Source organism: Gallinula chloropus, assembly GCF_964237585.1.
Source record: "Gallinula chloropus genome assembly, chromosome: 3".
NCBI lineage: Eukaryota > Metazoa > Chordata > Aves > Gruiformes > Rallidae > Gallinula > Gallinula chloropus.
The window spans coordinates 72,011,982-72,029,769 of NC_140087.1; the positions used below are offsets into that span (position 1 = coordinate 72,011,982).

The following is a 17,788-nucleotide window of genomic DNA, read 5'->3' on the forward strand; positions in this document are numbered from 1 at the left end:
TCCCATACGTATCTAGACAATGCATATTCATATACTATACATATGTACATGTGTGTGTGTGTTTGTGTGTTTATACAACATATACAGGTAAGTGCTTCTGCTTTACAATTCACCATAAACATGACTTGGATGGACAAGAACCAAAAGGTATAAAATGCCCCGAGCCTGAGAAGGAAAAGCTGAACCCAGGCATTACTTCCTCACCTGGTGATGATCACACCACTCCTCCTTTGCCTGCAGCTGGCTGCAATACTTCTGAGGCGGGGACTAAAATTAATTGGACATGGCTCCATGAAATTCAGTGAAATTTGGCTAGCAACAAGGGGGCCTCAGGAAGCATTAGGCTCCAGAGGTAACCCTCACGTAGGTATGTGTGAAGACAGATGCTCCTCTGAGAATGGACAGTGCCTTTAAGTGCTCCCTCTCTGCAGGGTAGCGGGGCAGAAGGGAGAGCTGCAGCTCCAGCCACTGCTGACCCTTGCTGAAGGGTATCTGGAGGTCCCCCCCAGATCTTTATCACTGACCCCAGGGCTAGGGAGCAGGGCTGTTCTGGGCTGTAGTGCATCAGGGAACTGGGTGACATCCCACTCTCCTGTGAGAGCCTCAGGTCCCCAGCAGGGCACCCACGTCTCACACCAGTGACATGCTGTCCGTAATGCAGCTGCACTTCTCAACAACCATGCTGGGAAACTCGGCTGCTTCAATCTCAGTGCGGTTGCCCCTCTTGACGAGGTATATCATGGGGAGCGGGGAGCTCTCCACCACAGCGCAGGTGCGCTCCCCGTAGCCGAAGCGCTGCAGCAGGCTGGGGGGCTGCAGGCACCCCCCTACGCACCGGTAAGCCTGGTACCCTGCCGGCTCAATGATCCAGTACCGCGCCCAGGAGAGCTCACGGAAGTCGATGTAATGCTTCTGCCGGCAGCAGGTGGACTTGCCCATGACCGGCTCCTCCTTGCAGTCCCCGGGACCCCTGCACACCAAGGGAGAAACAAGAACTGTTGCTGTAACTAGAAACCAGGAGGGTGGAAGACATAACCCCTCACCCCATGATGGCACAGGTGGGCCCTGAGAGATGGAACTTAGCTCATGCCCAGATTTTCTTTGACTATTCAGGTAACAAATCTGGGAAGAGGAGAGGGGTGATTCTGCAGCAGGTTCCTAACTCTCACACTGGTCTGTCTGCCTGTGAGGGCCAGAGCTGCATGCCCTGAGCTGGCACACACGGTACAATAACTCAGGGACAAAGTTCCACCGCAGACAGCACGCGTTTACATGCCATACGTACCCATAGTCTTCCAAGTCGAGGGTGTAAAGCACCAGTTCAGGTTTGCCTAGGGCTTTGTCCTTGGGGTCCTGCGAGGTGAAACTCACGGCTTTGGCCATTTCTGAGGCATAACTGCCCATCCTTTCTCCTTCAATCCAGACCTCCAGGAACATTGGCTCCCGCCTCTTGTTTCGCAGCCAGCAATGCACCGCCTCAGTCACGTCAAAGTTCTTCCAGCCCGACTCGCGTATGGGAACCAGCCTGTGCGACAGGGGCTTGGTGTTAGAGACAAGCCCATCAGACAGAGCCCGGGCTCATCATGCTCCTTTTGCAGCAGAATAATTTGCTTCCTCTAGATTGTCACCTTCCGTGATGATGCAGTAATTCTTGCTGAGTGCTCTGTGCAATCACCCACGGCAATTAACTCACACCACAAAGAGAAGCATGCGGATCTAGCAGACACCTGAAAGGCTAAATAAAACCCTTTGTGCCTGCTCATGTCAAGATACTGATTCATGCCCGTGCATGGATTTGGCAGTGCAGGATTACATGCAGCCTCAGTATTCATGATGACAGCATGGCAAACACCACTACTCCCACCTGCTCCTGTCATAGCTGTATTAGGGCCATAAGTTTCTACCCACCCAGACAATTAGTTTGGTGACAAATTCTGCCTTTAAGGGTTGTAAAACTTCCACGGAGCTCAAGGCCACAGAATCAGATGCCTTTTCCACAGTTTACTTATTTAAACCAGCTAAGGAAATGGCCAACGGAAAGAAAACTAGCAGCCAGGTAAGTTAGTGAGAGAGAAGTGAACAGGCTTTTAGAGGACACACAGATTATTTCAACAAATCACCATAGACTGCAGCCTTAGCCTTGTACCTGCTCTTACAAACTGCTTCTGGATTTAGAGGCTACAGATGTAATGCAATCAGCCTGACTGGAGGCACAAACACATGACACCCAAACCTGTCCCAGAGGACTCATAGCCCATAACAGGAGTCCTGTCTTGAGGAGAGTTCCCTCTCTTACCGGGAGTCTATCAGGGAGGTCCTGTTGGTACCATCCTGCTGCCGTTGCACCCAGTACACGCTGACTCTGGCATTGGAAACAGGCCTGTGAGACTGCTTGGCAGGCAGGCTCGCTCTGTCCAGAGGCTTTTTGAAAAGCTTCAGCTCAGCCATTGTCACTTCGCTGTTTTTAGGTATCCTGCCCTCCAGGTCAAAGATGAGGTTCTGGCGGGTGGCGGTGTCAGAGTAGAAGACTTTTCCTGCCATGCCTGTGCACATCAGGAGCAAAAAAGGACAGCCTGTCATTGCTGGTGAGCAAAGCACTCACAGCTATCCACAATTATCATCACAACACACTCCTCCCATGCTCCCTAGATGAGCCCCCATGCCAGGGACAGCCACTAAACACACCTTTTCTAATGCATATCAATCAGTGTTTTGCAAATGCCCTCATTCTTCTTGCAGTCTCTGCAACCTGGCTGCAATGGAAAGAGATCTCTACAGCTTGCCCCCAAACTGGCCCATCCCTCCGTGCCAGCGCTGGGCACCAAAGCAGCACACTGCACCGCTTGCAACGAAGGACTCTTTTCATTTGCTGCCCAGGGTGTTATGCAGGTTTTTGAAAGTGAAACAAGCTTTAAGTGCCCTTGTACAGACCCCACCGTGTCTGTATCACTGATTTCCTCCTTGATACTTTTCCCAAAGATGACAAAAGAAAGGGAGAGTGAAGCATCCTTGAAAAGGTGGGGTTGCTATTAGAGGGCACACTGAAGTTCCAGCCAAAACACTGCAATGTCTACACTTTCTACCGACATTTACTTTTCACCTCACTTTTCCACCTGCCCAGAATGTCGCCTGGGTACCAAGGCTTTCCTCCTCTATCGCGCCCTTGGGAGGAGTGCAGGACCCCCTCTCTAGGTGCACGCAGTTACAAGCACATGTTAATTTTAAGATGCTGTTGCATGCCCCTCTCATACCCAGCTCCAGCTTGGAGCCAGACCCAAACCTCATTCTCCCCCCTGCCGTGTCCTGCGGCAGCACGGAGTTCCCGACAGTGACAGCGGCAGAAACGTTACCTGTGTTGCCAGGGATCCCCCTGAGGATGCCAGCCAGGCTCGGCGAAGCTCGGCGCTTCACCCGCTGGCGCTTCAGCATGGAGATGTACTTGTTCTTTACGTGGTCTGGGATAACCAGATCCACCAAGTCCCTCTTATGAAGTTTAGGGACCTCAGAGAGCCCCAGCTGCTTCAGCAACGCCTCCTTGAACCCTTCCTGGGTGAACGCTCTGACCGTGACGACCAGGAAGAGCGTGCAGAGCATCTGGGTGAACCTCACATCCATCCTCTCCTGTCAGCGAAGCAGTTGCCTGCCCAGCAGAGATGAAGGGGGGGGGGGGATCTCCCCGGGGCTGCTCTTGGCAGAGATACGATGGCAGGCTGCCTGAGTGGGATGGAGGTCCCCTGCACTGGGGATTTATAGCCAGCCTTGTCCCACTGGCACAACAAATTCCACAAGTGGGGATGAAGCAGAGGACTTAAAAGGATCACTCCCCTGTCAGTAGACACATGCCAGTTTAACACCTTCACCTACTGCAAAGTTAATAAAAGAAATTTTAGGGGAGCTTCCAGATTCCTTCACAGAGGAGAAGCTTCCATGCTTTTTTAATTCCCTGGAAACTTTTGCACAGAAAACCCCTGAGGGATCAGAGTCTCATATTCAGCCTAGGTCAAGGGGGAAACACATCTGCAGAGTACATTGCTTTAGGCACCGTACCATATGATTCTTAAAGGAAGTGTCAATCTTTACTGCAAGGGATTTGGTACCCAAAATATCCCAAATCAGTCAGGAGAATAGTGCTTTAGCTGGAAGTCCATCTTTATGGCAGGCATTAAAAAAAAATTTAAATACTGGTTTTTTTTGGGGCGGGGGGGAGGGCGTGTAGGTATCACTTTGATCTCTGAATATTTGTATCAAGCATATGAATCAGAGCAGTGAATCACAGCAGTGGAATGGTTTATGGCCTTTTATGCTGCTTCTGAATCACAGAAAGTAGAAGATTTACAGGCTTGACATTTTAGGAAAACGTCCCATCACTCTTTATGGATTCCTGTGAGTTTAATAATACTTGTGCTTAAAATAAGGCGGCTTTATATAAAGGCAAATCACCTTTCATGAACGTGAGAAACCACTCTTCCAAAACCTGGATGAACAATGTCAGTAGTCTGAACTCTATTAAAAAATCATGATAGAGAGTTGTCTCTCAAGAGCAAGCTGGCAGGGGGGGTAGTGGTGGTGGTTGTTTGTCTTGAAGTCAGCCTTTAAACTTGAAGCTCACATCCTTTGCTTCCCTGGCCTTTGCTGACATAAGATGCAGAAATCCATTTTTGAAACCAATCCTGAGAGACGTCATCTGAAAAAATAAAATGTGATCAATAAAGCGTGTGAAGGAGCATGGCACTCGAGGCAGATCCTCATCCTCTCCAGCAGTAACAAGAACAGAAAGGCCTGAGCATGTATATATGTGTGTATGTGTATATATATTTGTGTGTGTATATGTATACATGCAAATATCTTCAGCATCAAAAGATCTTTGGATTTTATCTGTTTGTGTGAATGAGTCAAAGCTGGTCTAGTTTCATCCATTGTCCAGGCTGAATGGCACACCCTGAGTAACATCTGGCTGGAGCAGTGACCTGAAGTAGTGACCTTGTACAAAAGCATCCCGTTGTGGCTCACCCTTCATTAAAGCAAGCATCAACTGAGAGGCAGTCTGGCCCATACGCAGAGGAAGGCAACAAACCTGTCTGAAAGAGTCTAACTAAAACACTGCTCACTTTGTCTTTATGACCTTTTAAGAAACTTGTCTCCTTAAACATGATAAAGCCTCCATCAGATGTTAAAGAGGTACCTCAATTGAATTTTAAGGCTAAATTGCAAACTAGCTGTTTGTGCATGGCTCAGGGCAGGACATTCTTTAATCTTTCCCTTTATGTAGCATCTTTCTCTGAACAAATCAATATTTTCAGTTATATTCATTCCAAGCCACAAATAGCAGTGAAAAATACCTACTTCATGTGACTGCCTCAACTTGTGTCAGAAACTCCTGCCCTTGCCAATAAGAGAAGGGAACTTTGGGGTTGTTTTCTCCACCTGAAATCTTTGTGACCCCCTCAGCCCCTTCAGAAGGCTCCGTGCAGCTGGTTATACCCACCAGCCTTCCTCCTTAGCTAGACGGCACATTTCGGATTCACGTGGGATGGATCAAATGCAGTTGCGTGACAAATGGTGGAGGCTTCAGTCACAGACTGAAACTAAGCAGTGTTCAGACCTGGTTTCCTTCATATATGCTCTATAAGTGTTGGCTAACTCAGTTCCAGCAGTGAATTTGTTACCTTTATATCGTTTTAGAGTCAGCTGGATAAAAGTGAAGTTCACACACTTGTAGCAGTCTCTCTTTAAACATGTCAGAAGATCTGATCCTGTGAACCTTCTCCCTCTGATCTATCTTCGTTCTGGAGAGTGGTCCTACTACATAGTGAGGGCTCTGCAAAAAACATGATCACATGAAATGAAAATGCCAGATTGTTCCAGCAGCACCCAGCTTTCCAGGATCCGGATACCTCTTCTCCTGAGGCTGATGTTTAATCTACCAGGACGCTTCACTGTCCAGTGTGTATTGGAAGGTGATTTATGGGCTTCGCACATAAATTAAAATTATTGACCAAGCACAGCCAAAGCTCAGTCAAAAAGAAAACAGAGGATGTGGATTGTAGGCTTTTCACAGGGCTGTGATTATCTGGTCCAATTGGAGGATTTGCCATTCCCCCTCTGTCGTGCAAACAAGAAAAAGTCAGGAATTTTATAACAGTTCTTTTTGTGTAATGTGTATTAGAACCTGCATGGCACATTCAAAATGTCAAGCAGAAGATGGAAAGGGGCTGCAGGGGATGTAGTACAAGCAACCTGCAGTTTCAATAAAAGCCAGCACTTAGAGATTCACTCTATTTAAGCTATTCATTTAGGTACAAACTGCTCTCTAGGAGCAGCATATCTATGCAATGATTTTTGGTAAATAAATCCAATGGTTTAAAAGAAAAAGTGTGAAAGGCTTAGCCTAATGATGTATGCTAATTTGATGTATTATCCCAGGAAACAAGAATATTTCAAATGCATTTGCAGTGTGTCAGTGAATACCCAAATATTTAATTTTGCGAGATTTGAATTTCCATGGAGATAATTATTTTGTATTACAATCTGTCCCATATTACAACAGCCTTTGCTTGAATGATGTGAGAGGCAACAACTTCTGTGGGCTCCAAGGAAAGCTCTGATTTGAGCAACAGGCTTATCATGTAGAGCTGGGAGCACGCCCCTATGTTGATTTTTGGTCTGTTTTCCCCCAAAGTCAGGGTCTTTTGAGTCTAGGAGTGTGGAAATAAACAATGGTTAAGATGCAAGTATAAACTTGTCAAGTGAAAGAAGAACCCAAGTAGAGGTTCTGTTTCTTCCTCTTCACCAGTTTTAAGCACATCATTTTATGTCGCCAGCAAAAACTCCACAGAATAGGCTGGTCATGTGAAGTGCTAGGCTAGGGGTTTCAAAAGTGTAAGCAAAGTGCAGGATGTGCTCGAAGGCGTGGCCTTCTTGCGCTGCCTCACACCCCAACAGCTGCAAGGCCAGCGCTTCAACGTTAACAGCCCAGCAGTATTTTAAACCCAGGCTATTTAACTGGGATTTCCTTGGCTTCCTTCTTGACCGGCACAGTCCATGCCAGTGGTGGGACCCCCATTCCTCTGCAGGGACCACCTCTGTGTCAAACAAGTCCAAAGAGTGAGTGCAGAGCACACCGAGCCCACTCCAGCGAGCCGTCCCATGGCAAGAGGCAGAGTTCGTTGGGCCGGTGGCTCGGCCTGCCCTCAGTGCAAGCATGGCAGGATGCTCGGTCCCCCACCAGAGAGGCAGCCCGGGCTTTTGACATTGCCTTTCCTGAAAACAGAGGAGCTGCTCATTGCAGGGTGTTGATCTGCACTAAATCCTTTCTGATGCTTCAGATTGGTTCAAAAAATTTGGGCATGTTAATTTTTGGGCCCAGAGGCCCTGTGCTCGGACAGCCGTTGCCTGACTTACCTGCCCTTACGTATGCATTTCCAGTGTCCCTCTGCTGCGGGCCTAAAATCATGAAACAGACTTGATGTCCCTATTGTGAACTCTGGCCAACATGACTCTGGGAGATAAAACTTTGTGTCTCTGGCCTGACCCGAATCCTATTTGTTCTGACCTGACAGCAGCCAACCTCACAACAACGACACTGCGTCCCTAACATTTGCTCTGCCTGCCAGCTAAGGAGCCAGTTTCAGGAGCAAGTTTTGTGGTGTGAAAAATCATCTGCTTGAGTTATACAGAAATTATCCAAGTCATTTAATCCAGGCAAGGACACGAGCTTGCTTCTCCTCCTCACCAGTCTAGGCTATCCCCAGAGGAAATATCTTACAGCTCAGTGTCCTGTTGGGTTCCTCTCACAAATGCTGGTGATGAAGCCCCAGGCAGCAACAGGGATACTGTTCCCTTATGCATTTATCCCACAGCCTATTCAGTATAGTAACCTGGTTTGATCTTGAGTTCAGGTCATGTAACTTTAAGTGCTTTGTATCTCAGATAGCATCGATTTAAGCAAGCCTTCCAGAGGCAGGCGGCTTTTACTCAGAGGCTTGTTTCGGTCCAAACCCCAGACAAAAGGCTGCCTGTTTAAGGAGAAATGGATAAAATGTCCAAAGTCCTACCATGTCCTCAGTCAGCTGATGTCAGCTGGTTTGCTCACAGGGTTTGTGTTGGCAACATTTGCAAAGTGCCAGTGTTCTGGCAGAAGAGAAATCTCACACACACACACACATATATATATATATATATATATAACAGAAAAGCAAACACAACTGTTTAAATACAGGTTTTTCTGTCCTCTCAGCAGTCTTCCCCCCCGCCCCCCCCCGCCACTGCCCTAGACTGTGCCTGGTGTGTCGCTGGGGAAGCACGATTTGTTACCATTCTGATGGCTACAGAAAAAGCTGCTAGCAAAAATGCTGACATTTAGCAAATGCTGCTGAATCACACAAGTAAGCATACAGATCTAAACCACTTGCTTTACACCATAGTACACTTCATAGAAGAATGTCTCCATTCCTCAGAAATAGCTGTATTTTGTAGGAGCACCGCTTAATAAAAGCCCATTTATCTTCCTAGTTGAAACACTACCTTTGTTTTCTTTTTTCTTTTCCTCTTTGCAGTTGTGTGTTTACACTGCAAAATTTTATCTGCTTTTATTATGAGTATGTTTTTCCTGCCTCAGTGACGCAAGTGAGAGCCCACCTGTGAGCCCAGCAGTGCTGGTGATGCTCTGAAAGGCTGCACAGGCTCTCCCTGCCCTTCGCCGTGCTTGCTGCTGAGTTGGGCTTTAAACCAACATGCTCCAGTGAACGTGGAGTTGGGGGGCTCAGTGTGCAATCCCCCTCGGCCACCTACCCCAGAGCACGTGCATCTGGCAGAAGGGGACCCGTGTGGGAGGGAAGCGCCTGCTGTGCTGGAGGGAAATGTGGCAGCTGGAGGGTTCATGGCACATGGTACTGTTAAGAGAGCTGGGCTCCCACGTCAACACAGCTTTTGGGGGCTGATTGGCTCTATAGTCTTCAGAAAGTTTGGAGCATGTCCTCTACCCCTTACAGACTCTGTGCCAAGTTTGTGTAGTGAGTGGGCTTCCAACACTTCAGAAGTGCCTTCATTTTCCTGTCATTCCTAATACACATGGAATACAAGTCATATTTCATCTGTGCAATGGAGTAGCCTGGCCTAATTATGGATTGGTATTTCCTCCAGCTAATTTTAACTCTAATAACTTTTGTTTCATTGAACAGACTCTTTTGCTAAGAAAAAGACAAAATTAATCACTTATTCCCAACTCAGAGGAAAAAATAATCCTCTATTCTAGCAGCTGTAATTTATTTCTGTTACCGAGAGAAGCTGCACAGGCAGAAAGATTACGAACTACGTGGTAAAGAAAGCTGAGTAATTTGCATTACTGGCTTTGCTGGAAGATGTTTGGTTGTTTGGGATTTTTTTTTGCAGGCCAAAAGATTAAAGTACAAGACGAGTGAGATCTAAAAGGAACCTTCTCTGCTAAGCACTGTAAGCAATCATGCAAAACAATTTGTTAGTTTAGTGCAAAAAAGGGCTGTTCCTTGCACAGAAAGTTACAAGAACCACTGCAAGGTTGGCTAAACGTGCACAGAGAGAACAGGATAGAATTGATAAATAGTTTAGGTTTCTCTAGTTTGATAAATCTGATAAGAGTGTGGAGTGACTGCCTAAAGTCTTCCATTAATCCTCACTCAGGTATTTAAAGGTAACTTAAGCGGTGCCTTAGCAAATATATCGATTTGAAAAAAGATGCCTGCAACAGCAGGAAAATTATCTCAACTGCTTATAATAGTTGTTTTCCATCTGTCACATCCACTGCTGAAGTGACTTTGGGGCTACTGTTTGTCAGTAGGTTTTACACCACGGGACCTAGATGCATTGTTCCAAAATCACTCCCTGCACGTGGCTTTCTTCCTTGGTGTTAACAACACAGTAGCACTGTGATGGAAGAAGGGATGATGAAGTGGATTTCTGAATGGGTCCAGCACCACCACCAGATCTGCCTGCTGGAGCTCTGGGTGAACTGTGTGGATACTGGGGCAGGAGGGCTGAGAGGCTTCTGGGAAGAAACCCAGGATATTGAAGAGGTACAAAACAATCTTCCTGGAAATGACAGTCTTGATCAGACTATAATCCCTCATCAGATGCTTAATGTTCATTTTTTAAAAAAAGAGCCAGGCCTAACTGGCTGTAAACTTTGCATCAGACTTGGCGGGCATCTTTTCATTGTCTTCAGAGTTCTGCCATCCCTTCTATAAGAATGGTCTTAAATGGCTACAGAGTATTTGAAATGCATTTTGAAAGATCCTAGGTCTGTTAATAAAATTCCAAATCATTAACTCACTTTTGAAAATCAAGTTGTTTACTATTTATGCTAATTTATTATTTCCCCTGTTCATTTCTTTCCCCTTCTGCCCAGACTAGGCACCTTGTTACACCTTTAAGAATTCTGTAATAACAAATATCAAAGTAGGCCCCTAGTTTTCTTTTGCCTTCAAAAAATGCTGCTATGTTCAGAAAGGTGAGTGTGTGGATAGACTGCTTCTACTACAGAGCTGTTTTCACGTAAATATTTGTATTGTCATTGTATTGCTCTCCTAACTTTTTTGGTACATGATTACTTTATGATGCAAAAGACTTCAGGGGGAAAGAACTGAAGGAAACACAGTTCCTTGCATATTTGTCTCCAAACCGGAACACAAAAGGGTATTTTACTTCATGGCACAGGTTAAATTATGTCATTTCCTGCCATGTACCCATATCTATGTAAACAAGGGGTAGAAAGTCTCGGATTTAACATGGTCCTTGTAAAGAGTGAAATAAAGCTGTGTGACCTGACTAGTTTTAATCCTTTTAGCATTCATCCTACAGGACCCTGGGAGATGCACCATGGCCATTTGATTTTAAAAGGGAATCTAGCCACACTTGGCCAAGTCATTTGAAGCGTGAAACACAAACTTCAGTTGGTTTTGGATTTTTTTTTCCTTTTCTTACCTAGCCATTTGCTTATTCAAAAGCAGTAATCCAGGAGCAACCAACATTTGCACACAGCAATCAAGCGTATTTCTGAACCTTAGTTTTGGATTCAACAGGAGATTCCACAGGAAATGCCATGTATTTGAAGAGAGCATTTCTCAGCTGTCCAGGCTAAATATCTATAGTAAAGACATGGTGACTGAAATTTGCTTTATTTATGCAGCATGGTCATTAGCATCAGCAGTTGCCAGCATGGACTTCAGGGTAATCATACACGTTGAGAAGATTTTCAAAGGCACAAAAAGGAATACAGTCTATTTTTCATTGATTTGAGCAAAACTTTGGTGTCCTCTTATTTGCTTTGATGCTAAGATAGAAGAGTATTTTACCTCTGTGACAGCAAAACTAGAAATGAATTACTATAATCAGAGCAGAGACATAGATGACCCAGGAATTAATTTGAGATACTTACTCAGTTTGACCAGATCTGTTACAGCACCTCAAAGGCAGAATCCAGAAAAATGGTGTTTTCAATGAAATTCAGACTCTGCAAATGCAGTGGAAGGGATCTGAAACATCCCCATGTGCATCAGACTTGGAAGACTGGCTCCTGTAACTCTTTGGAGGCTGCACCACTGGATTTGTTCTCAGTCCCTTGTGGTAGGAAAGCTTACCTCTGGACTTCACTATGTTCTTAGGCTGGTAAACTCTCGAAACACATGCTTTTCTAAAGAAGGAAAAACTCAGATTCCTAATAGGACATGAAATTATACTATTGCCTGGGCTTGCCTGGAAACTGATCCAGAAACCACAGCAACCACAGAACACAATTGTCTTGTTTCCTCAGGGACGTGGATGGGAACTGGTTTCTTAACATCATTTCACATCCTCTGAGAAATGCTCTCACAGTGGTAACTTGAATAATAAGTTCAAGGTTTATTGGTGTATGACTACTAAATTCATGGCACATTGACATCTGAAACCTTTCTAATCTTCACAGGAACTACGGTGCGAAGGTGCTACAATCAACCTGGCTCACTGTATCCCACAGCAGTTGGCAATCTGGGGCCTGAAACCTCAAGTCTGCTCATTCCAGGGCTCCGTGTACAGCAGTGCCAGCTTACACCTGCTCTCTCAGTTGTGCCAGTACAGCCTCAGGAACTGATCCAGACAGGGTGTAAAAGAAAAGGTGCACCACGTCATGAGGGCAGAGGCAGTTTGCCTAGGTGCTCCTTTCTTCTGCCCTGGGTCCATCTCACTCCAGGAACTCCCACAGAGTGTCTGTGCCACTTCACAGGACCTGCTTTTAACTCCTCTCAAATTAATCACTTACTTCATTATAATCTGGTATGTAATTGGGATATACCAACACCTTATTTACTGAAACCGCACAGAGTATCAATAGGAAGAGAGAGCTGAAAAGATTTAGGCTTTCTTCTCAGTTGTGCCCCTGAATCAGAATACTGACCTTGAGCAAATTGCCTTGGCCAAAATTTTCAAGTCTATATTTAGACACCAAAATAAATAACCTGATTTTCAAAGGCACCAGCCAATCACAGCTTCTACCAACAAACCCCTGATCGCCAACAGGCTGTAACGATTGCTGTACATAAAGTATCTTAGTAAAAAAAGAGATATCCCTCTTGCCATCAGTCACTGCTTGCTTACAGGGAAGGAAGTTCTCCATTGATCACCTATGAATTTAAGCTCAGCTTGCAGTGACTACAGTACTTTCCCTTTTTATGCAGATCAGGCCACACTCCTACTCCTGAGGCAATGTCAGATGTGCTGTCTTCAGCTGGAAGAGGTGCAAGCAAATTCCTTTATACCCTTTTGCATACATTTGAAAGGAGAAAGTAAGGGATTCAGAGAATATGAAATAATTATAGAAAGGGAATGTTAGAAAGGGTGAATGGGAGGGAGAAATAAAATACTACAGAAAGAGGAATGAAAGTGGGTAGGGAGGGATGTGAATGGGAAAGTCAGAAGATATGATGATAATAGATCCAACAGGTTGATCACATGCTAAGGAATGGCCAGTATTTGGGCAACTCTTCTGCTTCCCTGGAAGTGGAGGTGCCAGAAAGTGCCCAGCAAGGACCCAGATGCCCACAGCGCGCCTTGAGCAGCAGTCATGCACTTGGAAATGGTTGGATGCTGCTGTACCCCACCATTTCCAGTCATGCTCTAGTAAAGCCAGGCTCTGGATGCAGGATCTTCCTTGATGGCGAAAGCCACACTGCCTCTGCTCATGGCTGTCTGCCATGGCAAGAGCTCTTCACGGCTTCCTGCTTAAGCCATACTGCATCCTGTCATCAATTGACCCCAGACACTTGTGCCTCATGTACCTGGGACCAGAGCCCCTGCTTAGGCTCACCAGGATCATCCTGCTGTCATTAGCGGTCCCTGTGCTCGCCCGCTGCACCGTGTATCTTGCAAAGGGGCCAAGTGACTGCTGCAGTGGGAAATGTAACAGGGGCTTTCGTGGCTCTTTGCAAAGCAGAATCTGAATTTAACAGATTAAGCCTAATTTTAAAGTCTGAGATATATGAAACTAGAGAGGTAATTATTGGTTCAAGCTCCTAGGCAGAACACAGAAGTTCATGAAGCATCTTAATTCTGCTGCTTCTTGTTTGCTTTAAATTAATCTGACATTAAAAGAAAATCAAAGATATTTGAAATCTTCACAGTCTGTACTCTGACCTTTTTTCATCTGTAATTCCAGGAGTGGGAAGTGGGAATTCTTGCACAGGGAAAGAAAAAGATTGCTCACTTTAAAGTTCCTTTAAGTATTATTGAATCCATATTTCTATTGTAATATATTCTCATTTTTAAAATCATAGAATCATAGAATATCCTGAGTTGGAAGGGACCCATAAGGATCGAGTCCAACTCCTGGCTCCACACAGGGCCAGACAGGTCAGAGCATGGGACTGAGCGCATCATGTGGACACTTCTTGAACTCAGCCAAGCTGGGTGCTCTGACCACTTCCCTGGGGAGCCTGTTCCAGTGCCCAACCACCCTCTCAGTGCAGAACCTCTTCCTAATATCCAACCTAAACCTCCCCTGTCACAGCTTCATGCTGTTCCCTTGGGATCTATCACTGGTCACCAAAGAGAGGAGATCAGGGCCTGCCCCTTTGCTCCCCCTTGTCAGGAAGCCATAGGAAGCCACCCTCTGGGCCCAATCTTACAGGTAACTGCCCACCCAATGCATTGTGGCTTCATCCAGCTGTATGCTGGACATTTTGTCCAGCAAGATACCATGAGACACTATCAGAAACCTTACTGAAATCCAAACCAATAATGCCAACTGGTTTCCCTTGGTCAACCAGCTGGGTGTAAGATGAAATCAGATTGGATAGACAGGACCTTCTTCTCCTGAACCCATGTTGGCTGTGACCAGTGATTGTCCTTCAGATGTTTTTCAGTAACTCCCAGGATGATTTTCTCCATAATTTTACCAGGCACAGAGGGGAGACTGACAGGCCTGTAATTACCAGGGTCTTCTTCTTACCCTTCTTGAAAACTGGGACAATGTTTGCCTGCTTCCATTCAACCAGGACCTCTCCAGATTGCCAAGACTGTTGAAAAGTAATTGTCACAATGACATCTACCAGCTCCCTGAGTACCCTGGGACGAATCCCATTGGAGCCCATGGAGGCTGTTTTCCTCCTCTCAACAAAGATTTTAAATTCCACTACTACATAGTCACTACGGCCAAGACAGCCACCTACCACCACTTCTCCCATGAGACCTTCTCTGTTCACAAGCAAGAGATCTAGGAGGGTACCTTTCCTTGTTGGCTTTCTTAATACCCGAACAAGGAAGTTATCATCCAGTCCCTTTAGGATTCTCCTGGACCTGTCTGAATCCCCTGCATGGTGTTCCCAGTTAATGTCAGGCAAGTTGGAGGTCCCCATAATGACAAAGGCATTCAATCTAGAGGTGTCTCTTAGTTCCTTGAAGGACAATATGTCAGTGTTGCTGTTCTGGCCTGGCAATCTAGAGTAGACCCCCACAACAACATCCCCTTAATCCTTACCCAGAGACTCTCTACTATGTCATCCAGAACTGACAGCTCTGTGCAATCCAGCCCCCCCATTACATACAGAATCACACCCTCCACACACCTCTCCTGCCCCATTTGTCTCTTCTGAAATGATAACCACATATATTAAGGCTTTAGGTTTCGACACATTAAAAATATAATAAATTACATTTATAAATGTTCCCGCAGCGTGCTTGATGATGAGATTTTCAAGGGAAGTCAAGAGACTGAACCAGGAAAGGTCATCATCACAGCTTTGGAAATCAGTTCTTAAGTCTAAAATCTGGGGATGTCACTGGACTCTGCATATAGAGAGTGGATAAAGCAGACCAACCAATTCAATGACTAGTTTGTACAAAGTTGTCCAACTAAGTAGTAAGAAAAAAGAAAAAAGGAAAAAACTCACAAATCCCCCTAGGTTTCCTCTTCTGATACATTCTGATCAAAAATGGGATTGGAGAGGTTAGTTCAACAAAAGTTTGCTTTCAATCCAAGGTTCCAGCAAACCCTGCTGACTTGAGCTCCGATGGTTTATACTGCAAGATCTCCTAGCATGTTTTGTGGCGCCTGCACAAGCAATCACACAGCGTTCTGCTCCAGGGAAAGCTGACCCCAAAGCAAGGATGCTAACATCTGTCCAGGTCTCAGCCTAGTATTGTTGCAGCAAGAGTTACGATGTATGGTCAGGACAACTATGGATGGAGCACAGAAGCTCTTGATGACACTCAAGTTCTTTGCTAAAAACTAACGTATATTGTAGCCAAGAAAAGGAAAACATTACAGTCTGTAAGTGGTTTGATATTTTATGCTGGTGACAAATACAATTGCTTGCTGATTCACCAAAAGCCAGTGGGTCACGTGGGCAGGTGCTGTCTTCGGTGGCAGAGCCCAGATTGTGACAGATGGTTTCTCCATCTCCCTCTTTCTCTCATGGAGCTGCCTTAATTATAGTTAGTGCTACGCCACCTATGCATTAACTGCCTGCAGCTTATATACACCAGGGTTAATGCACAGATAGGCATTAAGATAATTCAGAAAACAATTAAGTCATCCATGTTTCAGGTTGCCTTGTCCTAGTTTTGTACCAAAGTATCTCACATCAACAGTGGTTGCATTTCAACAAGGTACTCATAAGCCTACAAATCCTACATGCCAGCAAGAGTCCCCACAGTTGCACCTATCCTTACAACAGAGGTTTAAAACCTCATGCTTCGCTCAGGTGAGTGGCGAGGATGTCCAGGCACTGCCCCCTGGTAAGGCACAGACCTCTCTTAGCCCAAGGTTGGCAGTTGCTGAGGCTGGGTTTGGCAGTGTTTATAGCTGGTGTCTTAGTACACGAGCCTAGGAGCACTCACAGGGTTGCCTCTTTAGACATAGCCAGCCTGATCCAAAGTAAGAACAGTAATTCACCATTTTATAAATCAAGTTTAAATGCAAAATATATTGCAACAAACTTACTTTTTTTCTCCTGTACATTTCTGCCATAGTTTTCAGTATTGCTCTTCTTGTGTTACTTGTGCATATTAATAAAACTCCAGTTTTCATCCAAATATATCTTGACAAAAACATTAAGAAAAATTAATCATTCTCAAGCATCAATACCAATATCCCATTCACCACTTCCTGTCTGACACAAAATGTAAAATAAAAGCAAGGCAAAAGTCTATCATATATCACTAGACAAAACTGGATAAGTATTTTGTATAATAGTAACTTCTCTTGATTAATATAAATACATTCGAGCTCTAATGCAATGTTATTTCTATCTTGAAAATCAACATATTATCTATGAATGAGAAGCAGCACCACAAAAATACTAATAAGTATAGAGAGAAACCAAGTGGAAATTGTTAATTTAAATCAACTCTTGCTACTTGCTTATTTGTATTATGATTAGAGTTAATTTAAATCAGTCTGTCTAGATTTTTCTATTTATTTGTTTTTATTACACACACATTAAAGCTCAGCCCTTTCAGAGCAAGACTCCATAATGCCCACACTAAGTCCTTGGGTACATTGAGGCTTGTAAACACATTGCTAGATGAAGGCAAAGATTAAAAGATAGCAAAGGGCTCCCAGCCTAGAAGCCTGAATTAAATCCATTAAGATATATTTGAATAGGCAGATAAGCAAGGAACAGCAAGCTGGGCTGATGAGTTTCTTCAGAGAAAAGAAGTGAGTGTGAGAGTTGCCATGCATGGTAAAGCACCAGGCCACCTGCTACTCACATCCAGAGACTATTGATGTCCTGTTGGGAGTTCACCCATCAAGGGAAGTCCTGCTGTGATAAATCAAACTGAAGTGACAGTGGAGTTCTTCAGCCATAAGGTCATTTAATAAAGGGAAGAGTCACACATATAAATGTAAATACGCCGCACACTTGTTCAACTTGGTGCTAAAGAGCTGTTGAAGTGGATATGGAGCATGCAAAACACAAGAAAGATGGAAGAATTTTAAATTCTGTTGACCTGCTCCCTAGGTCCAGAGGCTGGCTCTCCATCTGCCTCAGCAACATAATTAAATGTTTTCTAACTAATGACAGTGTGTGGCTTTTGTCACCAAAAGAACAGACAGTGGTAAACAAAACCCTGTTTACAAGAGGTAAGGAGGAGGGAAATGTGACTCTGCTGTTGAAATTAGAGATAAACAAAATCACACCACTCAGCTAAAGAGCCTGTCTAGACAGAGGAAGGGATAAAACCCCCACCAATGAATTACAAATACTTGATGTTATTCTTGTGAGAAAGAGAAGAAAAAATTATTTTGTAGCTGGGCAGAAGTCTTCGGAACAAAGAATGT

The 17,788-nt window shown here is 44.9% G+C and overlaps 1 protein-coding gene across 1 annotated transcript; it reads right to left on the reverse strand.

The window, feature by feature from the left end:
* Positions 1-630: 630 nt before the first annotated feature.
* Positions 631-3,615, reverse strand: LOC311189445 (left-right determination factor 2-like; the record flags this gene model as incomplete). Its single annotated transcript, XM_084261109.1, has 4 exons — positions 631-970; positions 1,286-1,525; positions 2,297-2,543; positions 3,351-3,615. 4 exons carry the CDS (start codon positions 3,613-3,615, stop codon positions 631-633), a joined length of 1,092 nt encoding a protein of 363 aa, XP_084117235.1.
* Between the last annotated feature and the right edge of the window lie 14,173 nt (positions 3,616-17,788).